This window comes from Myotis daubentonii, chromosome 2 (genome assembly GCF_963259705.1).
Source record: "Myotis daubentonii chromosome 2, mMyoDau2.1, whole genome shotgun sequence".
NCBI lineage: Eukaryota > Metazoa > Chordata > Mammalia > Chiroptera > Vespertilionidae > Myotis > Myotis daubentonii.
The window spans coordinates 33,974,243-34,000,443 of NC_081841.1; the positions used below are offsets into that span (position 1 = coordinate 33,974,243).

Consider the following 26,201-nt stretch of genomic DNA (forward strand, 5'->3'; position numbering starts at 1 on the left):
TATACCTCCTTTGGTGAATATATGTATTCACTATTGAATCTGCAAGTTATATATGCTATGTAGATGAATATATATACACCCACTCATACAAATTCAATGTAAATAAATAGTAATGAATTTATTGAGATTTTTGTATATATTACTACATATAACCGTAGGGGAAATTATTAAGAAATTTTATATATTCAATGACAGTTTTCAAAATTATTTTAGCTACTAATATTGCCAAACATGCTGTCTATACTAACAACTCTATTGATTATCACTTGCTTATTTAATTAGCCAGTTAGAAAAGCATGCCTCTAGGTGACAACAACAACAAAAAGAAATTCTAATCAGGAGGAAAAAATTGTTAAGAGACTTGAGCATCAGAGTAGGAAAGGTAAAAGTTTAGTTTAAAAGAGATAACTGACAAAAATACAAATAAAGTTCACAGCAGGAAAGCTTGCCTATATAGAGAAATAGGCTACAGTCTGTTAATATGTAACTACCTTTTTATAAGAACAGTCTGTTAATATGCTTACGAATCAGACTCAGAGTTTTATCTTCAAAAAGTATAGAGTTGAAAAATACTGTTATTTCAGTGATACCCTGAGCACATGCTGGGAAAGTTACTGTTGTATATTAACAAACTGCTACATTAAGCAATATTATATTCTAATATCAATAACGTCAACATAACATGAAATAGGCTATATTTGCAAACAAAAACTATTTGAAAGAGTTAATGTATAAAACTTGAAAAGATGAATTCAAACTATTAAGAACACTCAACCTTTCACTGATATTATCTAGTGAGGATTCACCTTAATTAAAAAAAAAAAAGACGAAGAAGAAATGAAAGAAAGAAGACAGTATTAAAGTGTAAATGTTGGCTATTTTACTTTCTTCCCTGATCTGATATTGGTTTCTCTAATTCTGGCCACATCAAACATTATTTTATTCTTAATATCCTTCTCTTCAATTGCTTCACTTCTAGAATGTCTTAATCTTTGTCCTTTCTTTTTTCATCTTTCCATATCAAATTCAGTTGTTTGAGCGATGAACAGCTTGACTTAGCATATTTTTAACCAGCTGGTCTAGCACCTAGCTTGCATTGCATAGTCAGATACAACAAATGTTTATACAGAAGGTAGCTTTCATGAAATTGAAAAAAAAAAAGCCTGGGTATTATGCATCCTGGCTTTTTTTAGATTTTTTTTTTAATTCACCATACAGAATACAAAGTTTGAATTCTTTTTAATGGCAAACAAAATTCTATTTATAGTTCTAAAAATGAACTCATGCTGGGATAAGAACTCAAATTTTAAAAAAATGTCAATGTGAACTTATAGGAACACTAAGAAGGCTGAAATTCTTGCAAAGCCCTGCTTCACTTACATCGACATCAAATAGAAGGATATTGCACATATTTCTCCAAATAGGAACTACTTAATTACAAATACACGTATTCCCCTTAGAGCAAGAGGGGCTATAATGTAAATCAAAATTTAGTTTAAGGCAGCAGTGCTTAAAGTGGTCACGAAAACTTAGAAAGGGATCATCCCATTTCCCTTTTTTTTTGACATTTCAAAAGTAATTTAAGGGATTGCTGCAATATTAAATATTCTTTAAAATAATCTGCTCTCTTATATCAACAAAAGGTCATGTGCTTTACTAAGCAGCTTCCAAAGTTTTACGAAGGATCACATAGGAACTTACAGCCTCCGTTTTAACCACCACTAAAATCTTCTGTCACCCCAGGAATTGCCAGGCGGAGATGTTGAAAATGGTTAACAACTCTGCACAAAAGCACTTAAAAAGGTGTAGAAGGGAAGAAAAATATCAATGAAGAAAGAAAGTAAGAGAGTGAATGAGAAAGAGACAAGAAGCAGTGAGGGAGAGAGAGAGAGAGAGAGAGAGAGAGAGAGAGAGAGAGAGAGAGAGAGAGAGAGAGAGAGAGAGAGAGATGCTTAATGCTCATTTAATTTCCTGTTATAGGACGCAACCTAAAAACACTGAAATCTCAGAGACTTTACAAATCAGTTCAATTTGGTCCGGGCAATCACCACTAAAAATCAGCTAACAAGATTGCAGAAACACTGAGCTAAAAGCTTTTCTAACAAACAGGCAGCATCTTCCAATTGATTCAGAGACGACTGTAAAATGGGAGAGTTGTACTTCAATATATTAGGGGGTAAAAACTGTACTCACCTTTCAAACTCCTGAGGTAAATCAGGGTCAGTAAGCATGCTGGAAAAGCACAATTTCCCTTTGTCACAGCAGCCACCTATGATCGTCTCCAACTGAACCTGTCAAGTGAGTCCAAACCTTCTAAACCAATTGATTTTCTCTTCTCCTCTCTCTCTCTCTCTCTCTCTCTCTCTCTCTCTCTCTCTCTCTCTCTCTCAATCTCTCTCTCTCTTCCCCCTCATCCCCCCTCCCTCTCCTAGGACTCCTTGACCAGTCTCTTAAAGGGGTAGCGCACTTCCAGCAGCGGGGTCTGGCTGCTCCCCCTTCTACGGGGCTGCATGCTCTTTAGGGCTGCAAGGCACTAGACAACCTCAGGGTGCCTGTCCTTTCCTTTTAATTCTCTCTTCTAGACATCACCGAATGTGAGGAGTCAACTCCTTTAACACATCTCCCATACTCTCTCTCCTCCAAATAATAAAAGTCTGTCTCTCTCTCTTTCACTCACACACACACACACACACACACACACACACACACACACAGCATGGTTTTTTTTCTAAAATGCATTTGCTGCTGATTAAAAGAGAAATCTGCACACTAGCAGAACCCCGATCAAACTGCATTATTAACTTATTAAGCAAAGAAATTATAGCAATAGCCTTTTTTACACAAAGAATTGTTATTCCTTCTCACCCCTTCCTAGGCTCTCTCTGTGAGCACACGGAAACACACACACACACACACACACACACACACACACACACGCTCGCACACAACAATCAGGCATTGTTCTGAGGGAAGAAAAGCAACTTTGACAGATTGAAATATAGCAGAGGCCCCTTCAAGGAAACCTGTAAACAACTTGTCACTCACTCTGTCCGTCTCACTGTTCGCTCGTGCTTTCCACAAAGTGGTGCGAACGTCCTGGCAACCCAAGCAAAGTTTCCTCAGCTCCAAACTCCATAAAACGCGGTGTGCGATGTGGAGGGGAATAGGTATCCACATGCCAAAATCACACGCGCGCGTACACACCACACACACACACACACACACACACACACACACACACACACGTATGCACGAGGAAACAAAAAGCACAAACCAAACAACAAAAACAAAAAGAAAACAAAAAGATGCGACCAGCAAACTGTCCTGCCTGGGACTGCTGGGAGGTCAGGGGTGGGCAGCGCTCCCCTGGCTGTGGGTCTCTTTAATTTCCTCTGCCCAGGCAGCCACAGATAACAAGGTGGACAAACTATGGCTTTACAGATCCTAGGCTGGCTGGCAAGGCACAGCCTCCATAGCAGTTCCAATTATCTAGATAAAAATCTGGCAGGCGAGGAAGGTAATCAGGTAATGTACCTTTGACATGAAATGACAGAGGCACATACACCACATACACACGGAGAGAGACACTTACACAGACACGCACGCAGAGCTGGTGGCTGCCCCGCGCACCGCAGCATCTGGTCAGGGAGTAAACACACACTCACCAACACGAGATAGTGTGCATTCTTCACACACACACACACACACACACACACACACACTCAGTCACTCACACACGCTCTCCACTCCTACTGGGAGGGTTCGTTCTGCACAAAAGGCTACATTACAGAGCCCGCCCCAATAAGGGAAAGAGAGAAAAAAAAGCCTTCCATTGTTGAGAGGGCAGGTCAGTTGATTAGATTTTCTGTGGAGAATTCCACGAGGAAATTCCCTTCAAAGCCGAAGTGATTAACTGGGGGCTATTCTGGAAATGGAGCAGACAATGGCTCAATAGTCTGCACAGCCAATGTCCAGGCTGGCACTGAACTCACTTAAAAAAAAAATAAAAGCCAGACTCCCTGTTCTTTTCCACACATTCCCCCCCAACCCCCTCCACTCCTTCCAACTTCCCCTCCCAATTCCTTTTATTTTGCAGCTGGACAACATTAAGGGCCTTTAAAACCACAAGGGTTGACCCCATAGCAGTTTGATTAGGTCCCACTTTTTTTTTCCCCTGGCGACAGGCAGACAGTAAGTTTACTTTCTTAGACATACACAACGTGACACCATACACATATTCAAATATCACAATCAATGATTCACCGTCTCATGTTAATCAATTTATTATTCATTCAAAGCTTATAATTTCTTGACAAAGTTGATAATAACTTATTAATGCAATCCATCATTCACATGATGGAGTATCCTAAAAATAAACATATACTAGTATATACTACAAAATCAATGTGGAATCAGCTTAAAGCATGTCACTATGGAGTTAAGACACTAACAAAACACAGAATTATGACCCACCCTGAAAAAGCTGTTAACAAGGGATGTGGCAAAAATGACTTGACGCTGACATGATTTTCATTTTCAGCAGTTGGGGAAGGGGGACGGATATTACTCACTATTCTTTCTTGTCATTAGCCTCAAATTATTTTTTATTATAGCCACAACTCACTCCTACATAGAAAAATGAGAAAATTGCTGCATTTACTTTACATATGTTTTTAGCCCTTATGAGACCTACAATCTGAAACATTCTTATTGATAAAGTATACAGAAATAATATTTTATATTGTTCACATTGCTTATGAGAATTAGGGGGTGGTAGCTGCATGGCTAGCGACTATATACCCTTTAGAAATAGTTGTTTTTTAAATTTCCAAATTAGAGAATCTTGCTCCCTCTTATATACATAGAGAAAAAATGAAGAAGGAGGGAGGTGAGTTACAGGGGCAATGGGAGGTGGATTCAGGAAAAGGAGGAGGCAGTGAGGAGAGGATGCAGGGAGAGCACAAGAAGGAGACATAGTGGCAGCATAAAGATAGAAACAAAGATAATGGCCATAAGGCAGGATGCTGAGATCCGTATGGTCCCAGCTGCTGTCTTGCTACAGCTAATACCTCTGGTTGTTTCTCTGAAACTCTAATCCAGAAGGTCAGCCGAGCAGGTAAGAAAGAGAGTGTGAATGTTTGAGGCCACCTATAGCATAACGGAAAGATGCTCATATCAGGATCTTCCTTGTCTTTGGTTTTGTTTTCAGAGACACTTAATATATGTATGTGTGGGTATACATGTGCCAAATAAACACACAGAATACATAGGAACATATTAAATGGTTTGGAAGTCAGTTTCAGGTTTCAGTATATTTCTATAAACATTACTGGAGCTATTCAAAAACACAAATTATTTCTTGCACAATCATCCCTACTGAACAATTTAAAATAGACTGGGAACTAGACAGAAAATTTGCCAAATATAATAATGATCATTTTAATAATGATATTTGGAACTAATGGAACTCCCAAGCTCATAAGGAAGTTTGTTCACATAGATTAGCTCATGGATCATGTGCACCATAGTGAAGAGGGCGTCTATATATCCCTAAGTTCCCCAGTGTTTAAACTTGGGCAAAAGGAATTTAAAGTCATACAAATGGTTAGTGGTCCATTTGTTACTTGAAGCCAGATCTTATTTCACTTGTGACACTGTAATACACAATAAAATAACACTCTAGAATTTATAGCTGAATGAAAATCCCAAGATGGTACTCACTTTTTAAGTAAACTAAAAGGCTTTCAAATAATTGCTAATGAAATTAAATTTGATATAATCTCATTGGCATATGAAGCTAGTACTGTATTTAATGGTTGAATGGAATAAATATTTCTAAATTTAACTCTCTAGGCCATCAAAGTTTTCTTTCATTTGAATTCTATATTGCAAATTCAAATTTAGGCAACATTTAGAATGTCAGCAAAAGAGAAGGCAGTTATAAAATGTTCTCATAAAGTCCTATCATTGGCCATTTCATTAAATGATTGAATTGATCTAATAAATCCAATATTAAATAGTAAATTAATATATGAAATTTTTTATTTTACAGTAAATATTAAAATGGTTAAATAATATGTATGTCAATGACTACCATATAATATATGTTAAAAAAAAACATATTCTTTATCAATTACCTGAAAAGTTTAACATAATCACTCCACTATGTATCTGGTATTTTCTGTATAGGAATTAACATATGAATATGATTTTGCTGTCTATGATAATAAAAGCATAATATGCTAATTAGACCAGAAGTCCTTCCAGAAGAAGCCTGGGTGGTGAGGAAAGCCCAGGTCCTGGGTACCCGAGGGAAGCCGGTGCCGGCAGCCAGGGGAAGGAAGGCCTACTCTTGCACAAGTTTCGTGCATTGGGCCTGTAGTACTATTATAAGTAGGTCTCCAGAAGGTTTCATAATATATGTAGATTGAGATATACTTTAGTATTCACTGAACATCTACTAAATGCCTACCAAGATGTTAAGTACTATGATTTCAAAAGAAGAATTCAAGAAAAATTTGTAACAAATCTAAATTAAATATATCTGACCAAAATTCAAACGAATTGTTTCATATCCAAGCCCTCTAAGGCAAATACGTTAAGAAAAGTTAAAACCAAAATAAATAAGCAAATGAGGAAAAAGCGATAATGAGCACTGAATTGAGTAATAATTAAATTGGTGGGAAATCTGAAAATGACCTAAAAACACAAATATACAAACATAAATACATCTTCAGAGAAGACCAGAGTACAAACTACAATAAAACAACATAAAAAAAGCTAATTTTAATTTAATGAACTTCTTTGACACTGCTACAGTAGTACTATGGAAAATAGAGTGAACCTGAAAAAGTATGTTTTTGAGCTCATGTTGTTTCCACTGCAAAAGAAGCAGCTCACACAGACGAAGAAAATATAAGATAAGCTACTGAATGCTGCTGGGACTATCCCAAATGCCTAAGATCATAAACAGATTATTTCCAACATTAACCCCTTACAGGAATCGTCTCAAGCAAGCATTTCAATATATCTCTCCTCATTTAGAAGTATTTTTGTTTCCATATTTTAAGATAATTGGTAAACATTTTTTTTATTTTAATAACTGAAATTGAAATATGTGGTCATAGATAGAGATTACACTTTAATATTTAATATACACTATTACCATCAAGCTTTAGTTTCTGCATTTTAAAGAATTTGAAAGGCTATTTTTGAAAAATAAAACTTTTAGTGTTACAACCACAATGAATTTAAAGCAAGTCAGTGTCAGACACTACCAACAGTGTATTGAATTAACCTGCCTGACACAAGAGGCATTAAGAAAACATTCACCTAATGTTTTTTTCTCCTCACGTTGTTTTTCTATTTACTTTGTCACAGAAACAAAAAAGAACCCGCCCTCTTTTTTAAAAAAATGAGCTCATCATTGACCTATTATGTGTCCTTTCAAACTTTTAATCTTGTAAGTGAAAAGTGTCAGAAAATCACCTAAGAAGTTCAATAGCTTATCTTCTTTTTTAAAGACCTAAAATTCAATTCCCTATAACACATTTATGCCAGAGAATTGGCATATAATAGCCTGCTTATGGTATTGTCAGTTAGCTAGTTAGAATATAAATATGAATTATCCCCAAATCACATTTTTTACCAGATACTGTTCTTTAAGAACACATTAAGAATGGGTTCATGCCAAAACCGGTTTGGCTCAGTGGATAGAGCGTCGGCCTTCGGACCGAAAGGTCCCAGGTTCGATTCCGGTCAAGGGCATGTACCTGGGTTGTGGGCACATCCCCAGTGGGGGATGTGCAGGAGGCAGCTGATCGATGTTTCTCTCTCATCGATGTTTCTGACTCTCTATCTCTCTCCCTTCCTCTCTGTAAAAAATTAATAAAATATATTTAAAAAAAAAAGAATGGGTTCACCTTAGAAACTCTGGTCTCATACTTTTCTCAAAGAGATGATGCCATTCCCAGTAATAGTCCCCACTGTTTGATATCTTACCCTTTATTTCCTTCAGAATAATTTGAAGAAATTTAAAAATAATAGATTTTATTTTTTCAGGGCTTTCTACCAGTCACTGTGATGCATTCAAAATAAATTATCTCTAATATTCAAAACAACAATATGAGATGTTGTTGTATTACCCCAACTATAAGTGAGGAAACTGAGGCTTATACAAAGAAGTTAATTGTTTTGTCCAAGGTCCCCAAACTAGTAAGTGCAGAGATGGGGAAACCAAAGTTATGAATTCTTCCCTCCAAAGTTCTAATAGCAATTAAATATCAAGTGCAAGGGAGGTGCTTAATAATTATGCTTTAATGCTATGCGAATATCCAAACTTTGGACAAAGTTAGGTTGATTGCCCCATCTTGAAAAATAGCTTGATATAAAAGATGATTTTTACATGGCATTAAAAAATTAAAATATTATCCCATTAACGGTGACAATAAACACAAAAATTAGCAGAAATCATATACTTTAGCTCTCTTTTAAAAAATAATTCCTAAACATTCTCTTTTTATCATGATTACAATTTTTGGATTCTGAGGTAAAATACCTATTTCCTAGTGCTCATGTTACTACTTTGCAATGGAATTTCTATCTTACAGAAATAATCATTTCAGGCAAAGAGTAGCTATTAGGAAGATAAGATCAACTGAACTCATACTTTTATTGCTTTTATTCATTACACAATCATCTTTCCTTGTGATAAGTAGTGATGTTAATGGGTGTCAGTTCATGAAGATAAAAAAAAACCACAAACCACTCTGGTGGTAAAAAAGCAGAAGACACCTAGTGAGGAAAAAAAAAAAATCACATAACCCATGAGAAGAGAAGCCATTCAAATGGGACAATATCTTTAGAAAGCGATCTTGGCTACCAAACTGCCTGTATTTAATTTCTCAACCTGGAAAGAAATCCAGGGAACATACTCCACTGACATTTTAAAAGAGGCAGCCGCAACGTGAGAAGTAGTAACACCATGATATTGTTAAAAAAAAAAGTTAGATTCTTACTTATTAGATGATTGCTGCAAAATATCTTAGTACACATCTTGCAGGGGAGTTTTTCCACTGTTGATGTTGTATATATTTCTTGATACTAATTATAGCAGAATAAGAACTAAAACTGAGTAAAGTATGAAAACATTTGAACATGGATTCATTTTGAAGCTGATTACACTCGTCTGTTCTCTATATTCTCCTTTGATAGCATACTAAGTAAAGGACAAACAAATATTCATAGTAAATGAAAATGTCACCTCATAACGATGTTCGGTGTACTGTCTAGATTAGCTCAGGAAGAATTACGGCTAAAATGAAATCTAGGAGGCGTGTGCTCTCACAGAGCCTCTACTCCTTCTCTGGTGATGCGGTCTGGCTTAAGTCCTTAACGTCTCAGGGAAGATGAGTCCTAAGGTCCCTCTTGACTCTCAAATTCCAATTCTATAAACGCTTCTTTAAGAAGTCAATTTATATTTTGCAAAATAAAACGTCCTACCCTTCTCACTTTTAAGCCAGTTTTGTAACCTTTTTAACAGCTTTAAGACCAGTCCTTTTAGTTTATTCTAGCCCTTTAAAGTTATGTCATAACTAAATTCACACATCAATATAAGGTGATAAGAAAAATACAAATTTTATTAATTAAAGGTAATTTGGCTAAATTCAATTCAATTAAAATGTCCAGGAGAACTGAACTGGTCACAAAATAAATGACCATATTTTCAAAAGAACTGATTTTACAACCGAATGGATCTGAAAACATTTTGTGCTGTAATTTTCAAGTTACAATTTTCATTTTTTCTAAGTACAATTACATTTATTAGCATTATCTAATTCAATGAGAGAATTAAAAGCAATTCATTACTGTATTGAACATTTCACATGTGTGTGATGACAGTGATTGGTGTGAAGGGGGAAATAAATGCAAATTCTGCTTTTATCCAGAATTTCAAAACACCAAATGAGAAACTGAAAGACAAACTAAAATATTGAAATGTTAGAATCCTGACAGCCAAATTGTGTTCAAGAAAACCTAGTTTTTAAAATGAATTTTTTGAACACTCTGTAGAACTACTGCCAAATAGCACCTACTTTTTTCATGTAATTGTTAAAAAATTACTTACTGCCATGAGATAGAAATCAATTCATTCAGACTATGCCCAGGATAAAAAAAAATGCAAAAAAGCAGACTTTACCAAAAGAATGTACTCATTCAATCATTCAATAAATACGTATAGGGTCATTAATCTATACTTGTATTGTAAACCATCTCTCTATATATATTAAGATTATATTTTAATGCATACTTTCATAAAATGGAGAAATGATTAATTGGTACTAATTTACAAATATTGATTGTATTAAATGGTACATTAGTATTTAAAAACACCTGAATATTAATTAACTCTAAAGAAATAATGGGTCTAAATCAGAAACATTTATTTTTAAACCTTGCTTGAAGTCAAAGCATAGACTAAAATATGATAAGCATTTGTAAGATATGCCAGCATCCTAAGCACATATTTAAATATATATCTATTTACTTTGTTTTGTGGACCAAACTTCAGATTTTTTTAGTCTTTATAATTGGTCCATTTACTCTTAATAAATCCAATTATATAAACACCAAAAACTTATAAGTGACAAAAAGTACTGTAAACAAATCAGAAAACATGAGACAAGTTGGGGGAAAAAATGCAACCCATATCAAAGGAAAGATCTTGCCTCCATGATATGTAAACAGCTCTTTGAAATCAATGAGAAAAAGATAAACTAATAGTGAAACAGGCAAACAATATATCTTGTTCAAAGAAAATAAAAATTATCCATTTTTTTAGAAACGGATTTTATTATTTTAAATTTAAAAACAAATTTTTTGTTACTCCTCACTGAGGATATTTTTTCCATTGATTTTTAGAGAGAGTGAAAGGGAGGAGGAGAGACAGTGAGAAACATCTATGTGAGAGACACATTGGTTGCTTCCTGCATATGCACCCACCAGGGAAGGGATGGAGCCTGCAACTGAGGTATATGCCCTTGACTGGAATCAAACCTGGGGCCCTTTAGTTCGAGGGCCAACACTTTAACCACTGAACCAGCTAGGACTAGAAATGATTCTTAAACAAAGGAAAGATGCTCAACATCCTTTAATGAGAAAGCAATTTACAACTACAATGTGGTAACCATTTTTAAACCTATCACTTTGGCAAAAAATCACAACTCTGATTAACATTTTATGTTTAATTGTACTATTTATTCATACATAATTTGTTATATCCCTTGCTACACTTCCCTGCCAATGGAGTTTATTTCCTATTTCACTGACTCTATCTTAGACATGTAACTTGCTTTGGCCAATGGAACATGGAGCTTTCTGTATGAATGTTAGATTTAGCTCAGCCACCTTATCTGTTTCTGCCATCCACCATGTAAACAGCTTATCCCAAATAGATCTTATCCCATCAGCCTGGGTCCTTGAATGAGAAGAAAGATGGAGCCAATTTTGAATGTGAGTCCATTTCCCCCCCCAAAAAATGTTAACTATACATAAATTAAATTATTTAATTACAAATCAAATGAAACTAAAATCTCTCCAATTGTTGCCTATCATCTCTACACAATATTTCTCAAATCCAGATAAGCAGAACCAACACATACTTTCAGAGAACTATAATTAATGTGTATTTTTTGTTATTAAAAATTATTTCACTGTTAGAAAAAAAACATATTCGCATTTTTTATGGTAATCCCCAATTTAAAGGTATTTTTATAAAACATAATTTCCATTTCTGGAATAAATGTTTCTTTAATGGAAATTCAAAGACCCCAGTGAATATATCCTTGGGATATGTAATCTTTTCATGCTCTGCCATGATCTCCTTCTCCAGCCTCATCTCTCCCAACAGGCCATGAAGTTCATGCTCCTGCTCCCCTAGACAGGTCAAGTGTGGGCAAACAGCCTGCTGTGTCTTCATTTAATGATTTTGTGTGAAATGTACATTCTTCCTGGAATATCTTCCAAACCCCCGTATCCCTATTTGTCAGGCTAAGTTCTACTTATCCTTTAAGGTTTGTTGAAGCATCAGACCCTATTGGAATCTTATCATGGTCCTTCACCTGTTAACGTTCTTGGGAGTCGCATAATACCAAGAACATCAGTTCCTGCTACTTGTCTCTAAGCTATATAAAGACAGATGATATGTCTTGTTCATTATTGTATCCTCCAGACCAACCATTTCAAGTTCTAGAATACCCCTGGCATCTTCTAACTAGCTGAAGAAAAACATCCAGAGATCTCAGAAACCTAACTTTGTGTGTACTGGTATATTGCATATGTTTATCTATATTCTATACTAATAAAAGGGTAATATGCTAATTAGACTGGGAGACCCTCGGATGTCCTTCCAGACAAAGCCATGGTGGCGGGGCCAAGGCAGAGGTGGTTAGGGGCGATCAGGCCAGGAGGGGAAGGCAGTTAGGGGTGATAAGGCTGGCTGGGGGCGGACAGTTGGGGGCAAGCAGGCTGGCAGGGTAGGGGCAGTTGGGGGCGAGAAGGCTGGCAAGTTGGGACAGTTGGGGGCAAGAAGGCCAGTGGGGGGGGGCAGTTGAGGGCAAGTAGGCCGGCAGGCAGAGTGGTTAGGGGTGATCAAGCAGGCAGGCAGGTGAGCGGTTAGGAGCCAGCGGTCCCAGATTGCGAGGGAGATGTCCTACTGCCAGTTTAGGCCCGATCCCTGTGGCAGTAGGACATCTCCCAAGGGGTCTCAGATTGGAGAGGGTGCAGGCCAGGCTGAGGGACACTCCCCTCCCCATGCATGAATTTCGTGTACCAGGCCACTGGTATATAATATAAACCTAGATGTAAAGGTTTATATAATTATATAATAGATATAACAGGTAACCTAGTACAATCATTTACATCAGTGTTTTTCAAGCACAATCTGTTTCCCAAGATCAGGACATGCTCCCCACCCCCAATATCAACTTTACATCTAGGTTTAAATACCACTTTCCTCAAAAAAGCTTTCCCTGGACAAGTATTAAAGTGTAAGAAATAACATGTAGTGAAGTGTTAAATTTCATGGACAACAGCAGTGATATTAACAGAAGTTTGTGAGTTGGGACAGTTTGTGGGAAAAGTGATGTTACAAATGAATATGACATAATGGCAGAACATATAAATAGAGTTTTCCAACTTAGAGATTAAAATATTCCATGAAATTATGTAAAGATATCATAGAAAAAGTAAATTTTATTTGGAAGTATGACAGGCTCTTTTATAAGGTGAGTGAAGCACTAAACTAAATAGCTTAAAAGTTTTTAAAAAGGATAAATAACATAATTTTTTAAAAAGAGGCCTATTTAAAAGTCATTGATCTGAGCAATTAGACAGTCACTGGTGAGAGATGCTCTTAAAATACCAGGAGAACAGAGATCATCTCTGGCAAATGAAACCATAAATTCTATAGCCTTCCCCCACAGGTCTGCGTGTGCGTGCGTGCACATGTGCACGCACACACACACACACACACACACACACACACGCCACAGACATGCACACACACAAGTATTCAATTCCCTTCCATAACAGAGACTCCAGAAAGAACATTGGGTTTCCATATTAGGAACTGCATCAGAAAGAGAAAAGTATCACCTGAAGGCATACTCTAGGAAAAACACACCAGTGAAAACCTTAAAATTACAACATCTTAAGTTTTTGAGAAAAAAAGAAATTAATGAACTGGCCACTGCTTTCATAACATAATGGACTTCTTCATTAATTTCATAATGGCAATAATCACTGTCAAACACAACTGCCATTTCATTTTCCCATGTGTCCAGATGCCATTTTGGCACTTAGGCAGTCACTGCCATTTTGATTGCATTTAAAATGATCAAGTATGCAATTGCCCACTGTTGTCCATTTCTTCCAGGACAAAGATTTCAATCTTATTTTTGATCTAAAAATATTCCACTTATATCTCTTTGTTGATAGATTTTCCTGTTGCTTTAGTTCAAGGTCCTGTAGAAATCATTAGTGACATTATGCCAAGGGCTGAACCTCATAAGCAACATGAACAGTTTGATTCACTGAAAACCAACCCACAATTCACTAAAAGAAAATGTAATAATGACACTGTCCAATTAAAACTGTTAAATTAAATGGAGAGAATCTAATGTTTTCCCCTTTTCATTCTGATATTCTGGAAGCGTGGCAGGGGAAGGATAAATACCAACGCCTATGTTAAAGATGCCCTCTCTATTTTAGTTTAAGGAAAGCAAGAAAATTCTGTTACAAGGAAACTACACTATTGCATAAAGGACATGCTAATGAATGCATCTAAGTACATAAAGGGACAGATAACCTTCTCTAAATTAAAACATATTTAAATAAATTCTTAAGCCAATTAGATAAGAAGGAAGCTATCCTATTAACAGGCCAAGGAAACAGAAAATAGAAATGCTGTCTGATCACAAGAATAGTTAAGAAAAACACCAATGAGACATCACTTGTGTTCTATTAGTTCAAAAATAATAAATTTATCTAATTTCTAATTTTCTATAACTCCCATCAAACATATATGTAACCATGCCTTTCAATCATGTACATGCAGTTTTGCCTGCATACCTACAGTTAAAGAAATTATAAAATCAGATACAGAATTCAAGGAATTGTTCTTGATCCCTGATTCTGACATAGCCAGATAAGAGCAAAATTCAGTATGAAGGAGAAGTAGACTGGGTAACTTAATAACTTTAGAACGCTTTCACAGATATGTTCAACACGATTCCTACTGACTATATCCTGAGTCTCCCATGCATACATGCAAGAATGAATGAGGTACAAAACATTGGAAGGCCACAAATTGTATTCAGTGTATTGGACGGTATTTACATTTGAAGTGTACATTATTTAAATAAACATTCTGCAAATAAAACTAGGCTGCTCATAAACTAGTTACAACTGGTTAATAGAAATCTAAAGCAGTTGTCTTCAAACATTTTAGCCTTGGAACACTATCTCAAAATGAGAACAGAAATATTAAACTAAAGAATAGGGGTGGCTTTGTGTGGCGGGGTTTGGAGTGTAGTTGGGGGGCGGGGAGACAGAGTAGCATTTCACTAAATCCCTCTCTTCAAAGCACAGTTAGAAAAGGATCACACCAAAATATTTCTAAATATCTTCGGAAGCAAATTAAGGTATATTATGGGAACATATCTTCCCACACATTATATATATTATGGGAATGATAACTATTGTGATATTAAAAGAATTTAAACTAGACAGTTAGGTATTTTATAACATGTTTGAAGGGAAAGCCTACTTGCCTCCCAGTTAGTTATTTCATTTTTTTAACGACTTAAGTCGGGGCATGTTAGAACACTGGAAGATTCTGCCTGGAAAACACCACTCTCCACAGCCAGGTGGTGGTGGCGACTTATGGCAAAAAGGCCAGAAGTAAAATACCCTGCACTGTACAACTTCCTGCACAAATTGTGGACTGACCCTGCGCATAGGGCTTAGGATCCCACGGTGATACCTTTAGTGTGACAACCACAACCCCTGGGCAGATGTGCAGATATGTGACATCTGTTTGCATCTTAAAATTGGCTTTGTAGCACCTTGAGACTGACTGTCAGACCACAGCGATATTCAGACTTAGAAGTTTTGTGTTGTCACTACTTGATGCAGATTATTTCATTATTCAGTATTTCAAACAAGCAGCATAAATGCCATTTGCATATTCAGTCTTCTGAGTTGAGAGGTAGCAGTATGGGGAAAGAAGGGATGGGGATCCAGCACATTATTTTTCCTCTCTCTCTCCGTTCCATTTTTTCCTCTCCATTTAAGAATGCATTAAAGCAGTGGTTCTCAACCTTCCTAATGCTGCGACCCTTTAATACAGTTCCTCATGTTGTGGTGACCCCCAACCATAAAATTATTTTTGTTGCTACTTCATAACTGTAATTTTGCTACTGTTATGAATCATAATGTAAATATCTGATATGCAGGATGTATTTTCATTGTTACAAATTGAAAATAAAGCATAGTGTTTAATCACAAAAACAATATGTAATTATATATGTGTTTTCCAATGGCCTTAGGCGACCCCTGTGAAAGGGTCGTTCGACCCCCCAAAGGGATCGTGACCCACAGGTTGAGAAACGCTGCATTAAAGGTTTGCTTGGGTAAATGGCTTATTCTGGACTTTTTTTTCCTCCCTGACAAGGGAAAGGAGCAAGTTTGTTTCTATTTAGGCAGAAACTGAAGGGCCAGAAACTTGGGATGGTTACTGTCATAAACATTTAAGTAATAAGTTTTAAATTTCAATTCATTACATATATTGAAAACAAACACATTAAGATGAAATTGATCTAAATAAAATATTTTACTTGACCAAAGTACAGAAATGCAATGAAGAAAAATATATTGGACTATCCTACCCAGTACAGTTAATTAAATCACATTAATTTAATTAGGTGGTAGGCTAGTTTCTAAACATTGACATATTATATACATGATAGCCAGTCCAAATGTTGTATAACATGCATCCTGAGTACAAAGTTAGCTCTAAAAGATATGCATTGCTTGAGTTATATACCAAAATCTCAGCAACAATATAATAGAGTGAATAAACACAAACAGTTAATATGTGAAGTCAGCATACCTAGGTTCAAGTCATAATTCTGCTCTAATACCTTTCTGATCTTCAGTTGCCTCATTTGTAAGTTGGGAATGATAACAATACCTATCTTGCAAAGATAATATAAATATTTAATATTCACAATATACATGAAAATGCTCTGGAAACTGTGAAATGCAATATGTGTTAGCAATTATTATAACTAGTAAGGTATGGTTTATAAACTTAGAGAAGTGACTCCAATACATTAAATAAGTCACACAAATTCTCATGTGACATGACCTCTTTCAATAATACTGCTCTTGATACCAGTGATTACATTTTCCTCTCCAGTGAATGATGCTGAAAAGAACAATAAGATGCTTTCTAGCAGTTGCATGTTTAACCGACAGTTGATTATTTTCAGATTGTTTACATTGCATACAATGTATACCATAAGAAGTAATAAAAATATTAAGATTCTGAAATGAGCATTTAAGTGTTAATATTACATAAGCATTTCATTTATTATATGATTTATATGATGTTTAACTTAGGCATATGCACAGAGTAAGGAAGTGAATTTGAAAAGTTGACACTAGGTGGGTCCATAGTAATGAACAGAATGGTTTAAATTGAAATGTAAAAAATATCCCTGTTTTAAAAAGATGCATTACAGCTCCAAAAAAGAGAGAAGTCAATTGAAACTAAAGAAAATGAAAAGCTCAATTGGTATTTTTAAAAAGCATATAAAATATACATAAATAGGAAATATAAAAAGTAACTAAATATGCAAAATATCCTAAATTATTTTTAATTTAGAGATTTAGCATCTGCCAAAACAGTTTCTTTCCATAAAATTATACAGACAATATGCAAGATACAGTAGAAACAGGAAGATAATGTAAATTCTGTAAGTTATCTAGAAAATTAGTTCCTCAGATAAATGCTTTTTATTAAAAACAATTAGTAGCCTGGTGCACAAAATCCATGTACATTAAAGGGGAATTAATTAGAGGAAATATTTTAATATTGCTATTTGCCCTTTCTCTATAATAGAAGTGTCAGAGATGAAAGAAAATTAGTAAAATGTACATGAAAATCTCCCTCCTGTCAGAATCTGGGGTGTGCCGGGGGACCCAGAGTCAAGTCCCCGCCCACCCGTGTGCACCTTGAAATCATGTGATACCCAAACCCAGCCAGCCCCACCCCCATCAAGCCCCACAGGGTGGGGGACACAGCCTCAGGACCCCTGTCAAGCCCTGCCGGTGGGGGGTGCAGCCTCATGTTTCCTGGCCCCGGTGTGAAAGCACAGAGCACAAGGGCGTGAGGGCGTGATGACCATTTGCATATTAGCTCTTTATTATATAAGACTAGAGGCCCGGTGCACAAAAATTTGTGCACTCGCGAGGGGGGGGGATGTCCCTCAGCCGGCCTGTGCCCTCTCGCAGTCTGGGACCCCTCGGGAGATAACGCCCTGCTGGCTTAGGCCTGCTCCCGGGTGGCAGAGGGCAGGCCCAATACCTAGGTGCAGCCCCTGGTCGGGTTCAGAGCAGGGCTGACTGGGGAGTTGGGGCGCCGCCCCCTGTCATGCACAGAGCAGGGCGGTTCAGGAGGTTGCGATGCCACTCCTAGTCATGCTCAGGTTAGGGCCAATTGAGGGGTTGGGGCACCGCCCTCTGTCACACTCAAGGCAGGGTCAATGGGAAGGTTGTGGCGCCATCCCCTGTCACACACAGAGCAGGGCCGATCAGGGGGTTGGGGCGCTGCACCCTGTCACACTCAGGGCAGAGCCGATGGGGATGTTATGGGTCTACCCCATCACACACAGAGCAGGGCCTGTGGGGGGGGGGTGCCGCCCTCTATCACGCACAGAGCAGGGCCGATCAGGGGGTTGGGGAACCGCCACTGTCACACACAGAGCAGGGCCGATCAGGGAGTTGGGACACCGCACCCTGTCACGCACAGATCCGCTGGGCGATCAGGGGGTTGGGGAGCTCCCCCCATCAGGCACAGAGCAGCGCTGATCAGGGGGTTGGGGCGCCTTCCCCTGTCACAAACAGACCAGGGTGGATAGGGAGGTTGTGGCCCCGCCCCCTGTCACACACAGAGCAGGGCCGATCAGGGGGTTTGGGCGCTGCTCCCTGTCACGCTGATCCCGGTGCCGGGAGGCCTCACAGCTCTGCTGATCCCGGTGCTGGGAGGCATATTACCCTTTTACTATATAGGATAGAGGCCTGGTGCACTGGTGGGGGCCGGCTGGTTTTCCCTGAAGGGTCTCATGGATCAGGGTGGGGATCCCCACTGGGGTGCCTGGCCAGCTTGGATGAGGGGATGATGGCTGTTTGCAGCTGGTCACACACCCTTCAGTGTGGGGGTCCTCACTGGGGTGCCTGGCCAGTCTGGGTGAGGGGCTGAGGGCTGTTTTCAGGCTGGCGGGTGACTGAAGCTCCCCACCACTCCTTTTTTTCTTTTTCTTTTCTTTTTTTTTTTATTCTGGGCCAGCTTTAGCTCTGAGGCTTGGCTCCAGCTCTGAGGTCTCAGCTGCTGAAAGTAGGTATCTGGTTTGTTTGTGTTCTGTAATAGAAACACTGTTTCAACTCCAGCTCTGAGATCCCGGCTGGCTGAAAGCAGGTTTCTGGGGTTTTGTTTAGCTTCTATATTTGTAACAATGTTTCAAACTGCAAGCTCAGAGGCTGGCAGCGGCAGGCGGGGAACGTTGGAGTCCTCCATCACTGATCAAGCAAGCCTCATGTTTTCTTCAATCTGCCTGGCTGCCGGCCGCCGTCTTGGCTGGCAGTTAATTTGCATATCACCCTGATTAGCCAATGGGAAGGGTCGCAGACGTACGGCTAATTACCATGTTTCTCTTTTATTAGATAGGATAATTAAAATATCCAAAATGGACATACAAAAGGCATATGAAAAAGTGCTCAAAATCACTCAACATCCAAGAGATGTAAATCAAAATGACAATGATATAACATCTCACACCTGTCAGAATGGCTATCATCAACAAATCAATAAATGACAAGTGCTGGTGAGGATGTGGAGAAAAGGGGACTCTCGTGCACTGCTGGTGGGAATGCAGACTGGTGCAGCCACTGTGGAGAACAGTATGGAGTTTCCTCAAAAATTAAAAATGGAACTCCCATTTGACCCAGTGATCCCACTTCTAGGATTATATCCCAAGAACTCAGAAACACCCATTAGAAAGAATATATGCAAGCCTGTTTGTAGCAGCACAATTTACAATACTTAAGACTTGGAAACAGCTAACTGCCCATCAGCAGATGAGTGAATTAAAAAAACTGTGGTACATTTATACAACGGAATACTACAGAGCTATAAAAAAAGAAAGGACTCTTAACATTTGCAACAGCATGGATGGACCTAGAGAGCATTATGCTAAGTGAAAAAAGTCAGTCAGAGAAAGATAAGTATCACATGATCTCACTCATATATTGAATCTAATGACCAACATAAACTGATGAACAAAAATAGACCCAGAGTTATAGAAATATCGAACAGACTGTCAAACCTGAGAGGGAAGGCAAGGGAAGGTGGGGGTTGGGGGAAGAACTCAACCAATGAACTCCTATGTGTATATGCATAACCCAAGGACACAGACAGTGGGTGGTGAAGGCTTGGGGGGTAGGGATCTGGGAGAGGGCAATGGGGGGGAAAAAAGGACATATGTACTACTTTCAACAATAAAGATTTATTTTAAAATATCCTTATAATTTCACAATAATTTTAGCCAATGGATGTAACAAAAATACTGTATCTTATATTTGCAATAAAACATTGTAGGAAAATAAGAAACATGTAAAAAATATTTGGATATAGAAATGGGAAATTGGAAAGACTTTTTAACAAGTATAATAATAAGAAATTAAAACCAATTAAAAACAAGAATAAACAGACCTTAATTTCTTCTATCTGTCTTTATCCTCTGATTTTCCTGGCTTTGGTGTTCCTAACAAGAAATTTTTTGATGAATATGAACTTTAGTTTTGTGGTTGAGAAGATCCCTTCAATAGCAATTCTCATTATATTCTCTCTCAGTGGGCAATTTCATCTTATCTCTTTAATTTTAATAATGTCTATGTATCAAGACTCCAAAATACTATTTCTATCTCGAACTCCTTTTCTAATTTTATAACTCCACTGGATGTCTTATAGGCATCTCAAACTCAACACGTCCCCAAAGTAAGCTTGTCACCTCTCCACTCTCCATCCCAATTTTTCTACCATGATAAATGGAGACAACATCCACCGATTGTTTTGGTCCAAAGCCTAGGATTCAGTTATTCTTGACACTCTCTCTTAGGCTCCAAAATCAATTTTTCCCCCAAGTCTTTCTAGTTCTATTTTCTAAATATATCTCCAATCATTTAATTGTTCCTAATCTCATTGTCACCACAGTGGTCCACACATTATCATTTCCTGCTAACGCACTACAATTTCCTCTTAATTGGTCTGCCTCTACTCACTCTGTCCTCTTCAATCCATTTTTCCCACACAATACCCAGATTGATGTCCTTTGAACAAAAATCTGATCATATTATTTCCCATGACTAAAATGCTTCAGTCTTCATATTTTCACTTGGAATAAAATCCATAACCCTTGCGATGGCCTACATAACACTTTATTGCTACCAGCCTCCGTCACAGCAGTGCTATCTCTGTTACCAGGGTATACTAAATCACTTCTGAACTCAGGCTTCTGTCTGCTATATTTTCTCTGTTTATAATAATGCTTAGCTAATTTTATTTGGCTAATAGATACTTACACTTCATTTCTTTTAAAAAATATACATATATATTTTTATTTCAGAGAGGACGGGAAAGGGAGAAAGAGATAGAAACATCAAAAATGAGGATCATTAATTGGCTGCCTCCTGTAAGCCACCCTCCCACCCCCAACTCCCTGGGGATGGAATGCACAACCCTGGCATGTGCTCTGACAGGGTATGGATCTGTGACCTCCTCATTCATAGGTCTATGCTCAACCACTGGAGCCATGCCAGCCAGGCTACTTATACTTCATTTCAACTTAAATTCTACTTTTGTCTACCTCCAAACTAAACTAGCTCAACCTAGTTTTCATTTTTGGAGCTCCAGTTGTTGGTTATTCCACTTATTTTCATAGTAACAACAACAAAAAAATGTTCATAATGTATTCAACGATACTGAACTAGAATCAGGCACCATTTCAAAGATGGCTGGATATGGTTCTGGACTGCATTCTTTTGGTTTCCTACCAAAAAGCAAAGAATACAAATATTTTATATGCACTCAAACATATAAGTGTGAGGACAAAACTCCACAGTGACTTTCTAACATGAAAATCTCCCAAGTTCTGTGGTCATCTGTCCCCACCCCCAACTAGCTGAGCAAGTCACCAAATTCGGGAAGCCCGGAAGCTTTTTACAGCACAATAGCAGGTCAGCATGCACACGTTCACCCTACTAACATGTAACACATCCTTGCTGTATAACAGTTGATCACAGTAGCATTCTATTTTACACTGACGTATGGATCCGTATGACTTATCCCACTGCCTATCATTGGGACAGAAATGTATGGGCTCCCTTCTTCCTGACAAAGGAGAACCTTGCAGACTTTCAGCAATTTAGCAAGTTTATTGAGATATAATTCACAGATCATGCAAGTCAAGTCACCCATTTAAAGTGTATATACTTCAATGGTCTGTGGTATATTACATTAGTAAATTTTGACATATGGCCCAATGCATGAAATTCGTGCAAGAGTAGGCCTCCGCAGCTGCGGCTGCCTCGATCCCGCCCTCACAGCCGTGGCAGCTGCAGCCCCGGCTTCGTCATGAAAGGACATTCGGTCTAATTAGCATATTATGCTTTTATTATTATAGACTAGAGGAGCGGTGCACGACATTTGTGCACTTGGGGGGCATCTCTCAGCCCTGCCTGCGCCCTCTTGCAGCCCAGAACCCCTCAAGGGATGTCCGCTGAGGGGGTCCTTAGCCCTGCTGCAGAGACAGGAGAGGCCACCACTGCTGTGCTCACCAGCTGTGACCCTGGCTTCTGTCTGAGCAGCGCTCCCCCTGTGGGAGCACACAGGCCACCAGGGGGCAGCTCCTTCGTTGAGCGTCTGCCCCCTGGAGGTCAGTGTGCATCATAGAGACTGGTCCTTCCACCATTTGGACAATTTGCATATTAGCCTTTTAGTTTATAGGATATTAAAATATACTATTTTACATGTACAATTCAGAGCATTAATTGCATTCACAATGTTGTGCAACCATCCTTACTATTTAGAAAAAGTTGTTATCACACCAAACAAAAACTTTGTAACTGTTAAGCAGTAACTTCTCATCCTCCTTCCCTGTCAATTTCTAGTAACCTCTAACCTACATTCTGTCTCTATAAATTTGCCCATTATATTATTTAATATACATGAAATCGTACAGTATTGTCCCTTTGTGCCTGGCTTATTTCACTTAGCATAATGTTTTCAAGGTTCATCCATGTTGTAACATGTGCTATTCTTTTTTATGGCTGAACAATACTCTATTGTATGAATATACCACAATTGCTTATCCACTGATGGGCACTTACGTGGTCTCTACAGTTTGCCTATTGTGAATAATCTTACAATGAACACTGATATACAAGTATGTGTTTGAGTGCCCGTTTTCAATTTTTTGGCTACATACCACTGAGTAGAGTTGCTGGATCCTATGGCAATTCTGTTTAGCTTTTTGAGGAACCACCAAATGTTTTCATAGCATTTCAACAAGTTATACAAGGCAGTTCCAATTTCTCCACAATCATGCCAGCACTTATTTTCCATTCTTTTTTTGTGTGTTTTATTTTTTTACTAGAGGCCCAATGCACGAAAATTCGTACAAGAGTAGGCCTTCCTTCCTCTGGCTGCCAGCACTGGTTTCCCTCTGGCACCCAAGAGGTCCCAGGCTTCCTCCTCTGACCACCGGCAGGCACCTGGGACCCGGGTGGCTTCCCCTTGGGGAATGATGTCTGGAAGGACATCTGGTCTAATTAGCATATTACCTTTTTATTATTATAGATTATAGCCATTCTAATAGGTGTGTCAGCTGATTTGTTTTTGTGCACATTTATCCAGGACAATTACCACTGCACCTATTCTACAGTGGAGAGATTTATATTTAAATAAATATAAATTAAATTCAATACAGTAACTATATAATTGATTAATAGATGGTAAGGCTGTGTAGATGTTTTTCACATTTCCTGAAATCTAGGGAAAAAATTAGAATACATCAAGTGCCTTTTCAATAATTCTGATATTTTGAGAGAGAACTAGAATCTCTATTATATCCTTCATCTTTGCCAAGTCTGTTCATTATTTTACTAAATAACAGATTTCTGGAGGGGAAAATCAACACAGATTGAGAGCTAGTAAATGTTAAACACCGTACAAGCAGTTTTATACCCAGTATATAATATATTACTCAAAATAGATAAGAATAGGCAATTTTTATTTTCCCATTTTATAGATAAAAACTAAGACTATAAAAGAACTATATTTTTAAAGTGGAAAGATTAGAATAACTTAATTGTTCTCAAAATTTTACTAGTTTTTCATCTCTGCATTTAATAAATATGTATTAAGCACTTAATAAGTATTACATAGTATTTCCAAATACAAAAGAGATAAAAAGTATGCTGCTTTGGTTAAATGTGGGGGGAAGGTCAGGATATGAACCTTGAACAATTGGTCTTATGAAAAATAAAGGAACACCGCCCTGGCTGGTGTTGCTCAGTGGTTAGAATGTCAGCCAGAGCACCGGAGCACCAGAGGGTCCCGGGTTCTATTCTTAGTCAAGGACACATATCTGGATTAGAGGTTTGTTCCTGGCCTTGGTCTGGGTACATGCAGCAGGCAACCCATTGATGTGTCTCTCTTGCATTGATGTTTCTCTCTCTCACTCTCTCTCTCCTTCCCCCTTTCTGCCTCCCTTCCACTTTCTCTAAAATTCAATGGAAAAAATATTCTTAGGTGAGGATTAATCAAAAAATAAATAAATAAAATAAAGGAATACCTTTGTAGAGAAAAATTTGGAAGAATCAGGAGAAATTAACAACAGAAATATTTGATGTGTGTTATAAGGAAAGACAAAATATTAAGGAAAATAATAATCGATATGCTTGAAAAAATCAATAAAATCATGTTGACAAAAAGAAGCTGAAACACCAATCTAAAAGTAAATCACTTCTATGTGAAGAAATCATTTCTATTTCACTATACAATTGGTTTGTATTAAATTTGTCAGTTATAATAATAAAATAAATTAATTTCATTCAGTCTTTTTTACTTATATGGAGAGATTTTAAACTCCAAAGGACTTGTATGCATGCACATAAGCCTAATCAATGGACACAGACAACAGGGGGGTGAGGACATGATTGGGGGGGGGGGTCAGGGAGGTAGTGGAAGGATAAGGACACATATGTAATACCTTAATGAATAAAAAAAAACATTAAAAAATAAACTACTAAGCACTAGAAATAGGCACAGAGTCAAAGAAAATATTCAATTACTTTACATTAAATGAAGAGAGATTTTTAAAAAAAATCTCAAAATGTTACCATAGATAGCCAGTCAAGAGAAAACATGCTCAAAGTCACTAATCATCCGAGAGATGCAAATCAAAACAGCAATGAGGTACCATCTCACACCTGTCAGACTGGCTATCATCAACAAATCAACAAACGACAAGTGCTGGAGAGGATGTGGAGAAAAAGGAACACTTGTGCACTGCTGGTGGGAATGCAGACTGGTGCAGCCACTATGGAAGATAGTATGGAGTTTCCTTAAAAAACTGAAAATGGAACTCCCATTTGACCCTGTGATCCCACTTCTAGGAATATATCCCAAGAAACCAGAAACACCAATCAGAAAGGATATATCCACCCCTATGTTCATAGCAGCACAATTCACCATAGCTAAGATCTGGAAACAGCCTAAGTGCCCATCAGTAGATGAATGGATTAGAAAACTGTGGTACATCTACACGATGGAATACTATGCTGCTGTAAAAAGGAAGGAACTCTTGCCATTTGCAACGTCATGGATGGAACTGGAGAGCATTATGCTAAGTGAAATAAGCCAGTCAATAAAGGAAAAGTACCACATGATCTCACTCATTCGTGGACAATAGAGACCATTATAAACTTTTGAACAATAATAGATACAGAGGCAGAGCTGCCTCAAACAGATTGTCAAACTGCAGCGGGAAGGCCGGGGAGGGTTGGGGGGCAGGAGGTAGGGGGGTAAGAGATCAACTAAAGGACTTGTATGCATGCATATAAGCATAACCAATGGACATAAGACACTGGGTGATAGGGGAGGCTAGGGGACTGTCTAGGGCGGGGGGATAAAATGGATACATATGTAATACCCTTTGTAATACTTTAAGCAATAAAAAAAAAAAGCACCATCCAAAATCTTCCTTTATTGTTTCTTTTCTTATTGACAACTCAGTACAATAACAAAACAGAGCTGAACAAGACCCTAATGCTTAAGATAAGTTGGTGTATTTGTGTTAAAA

At 37.9% G+C, this 26,201-nt stretch overlaps 1 protein-coding gene across 5 annotated transcripts in view; it reads right to left on the reverse strand.

Annotated features, from left to right (window-relative positions):
* Positions 1–26,201, reverse strand: part of SOX5 (SRY-box transcription factor 5) — a 980,574-nt gene that overhangs the window by 402,966 nt on the left and 551,407 nt on the right. For 2 of the 5 annotated variants that reach the window (XM_059682387.1, XM_059682386.1), the window contains exon 1: positions 2,194–2,351. The exons of 1 other annotated variant lie outside the window; for it this stretch is intronic. In XM_059682387.1, coding sequence (XP_059538370.1) covers positions 2,194–2,231 — 38 coding nt within the window. In that variant the 5' untranslated portion in view covers positions 2,232–2,351. Of the gene's footprint in view, positions 1–2,193; positions 2,355–26,201 lie in introns of those variants that run through there. 2 more of the 5 variants (XM_059682383.1, XM_059682384.1) reach the window with 2 other exon arrangements.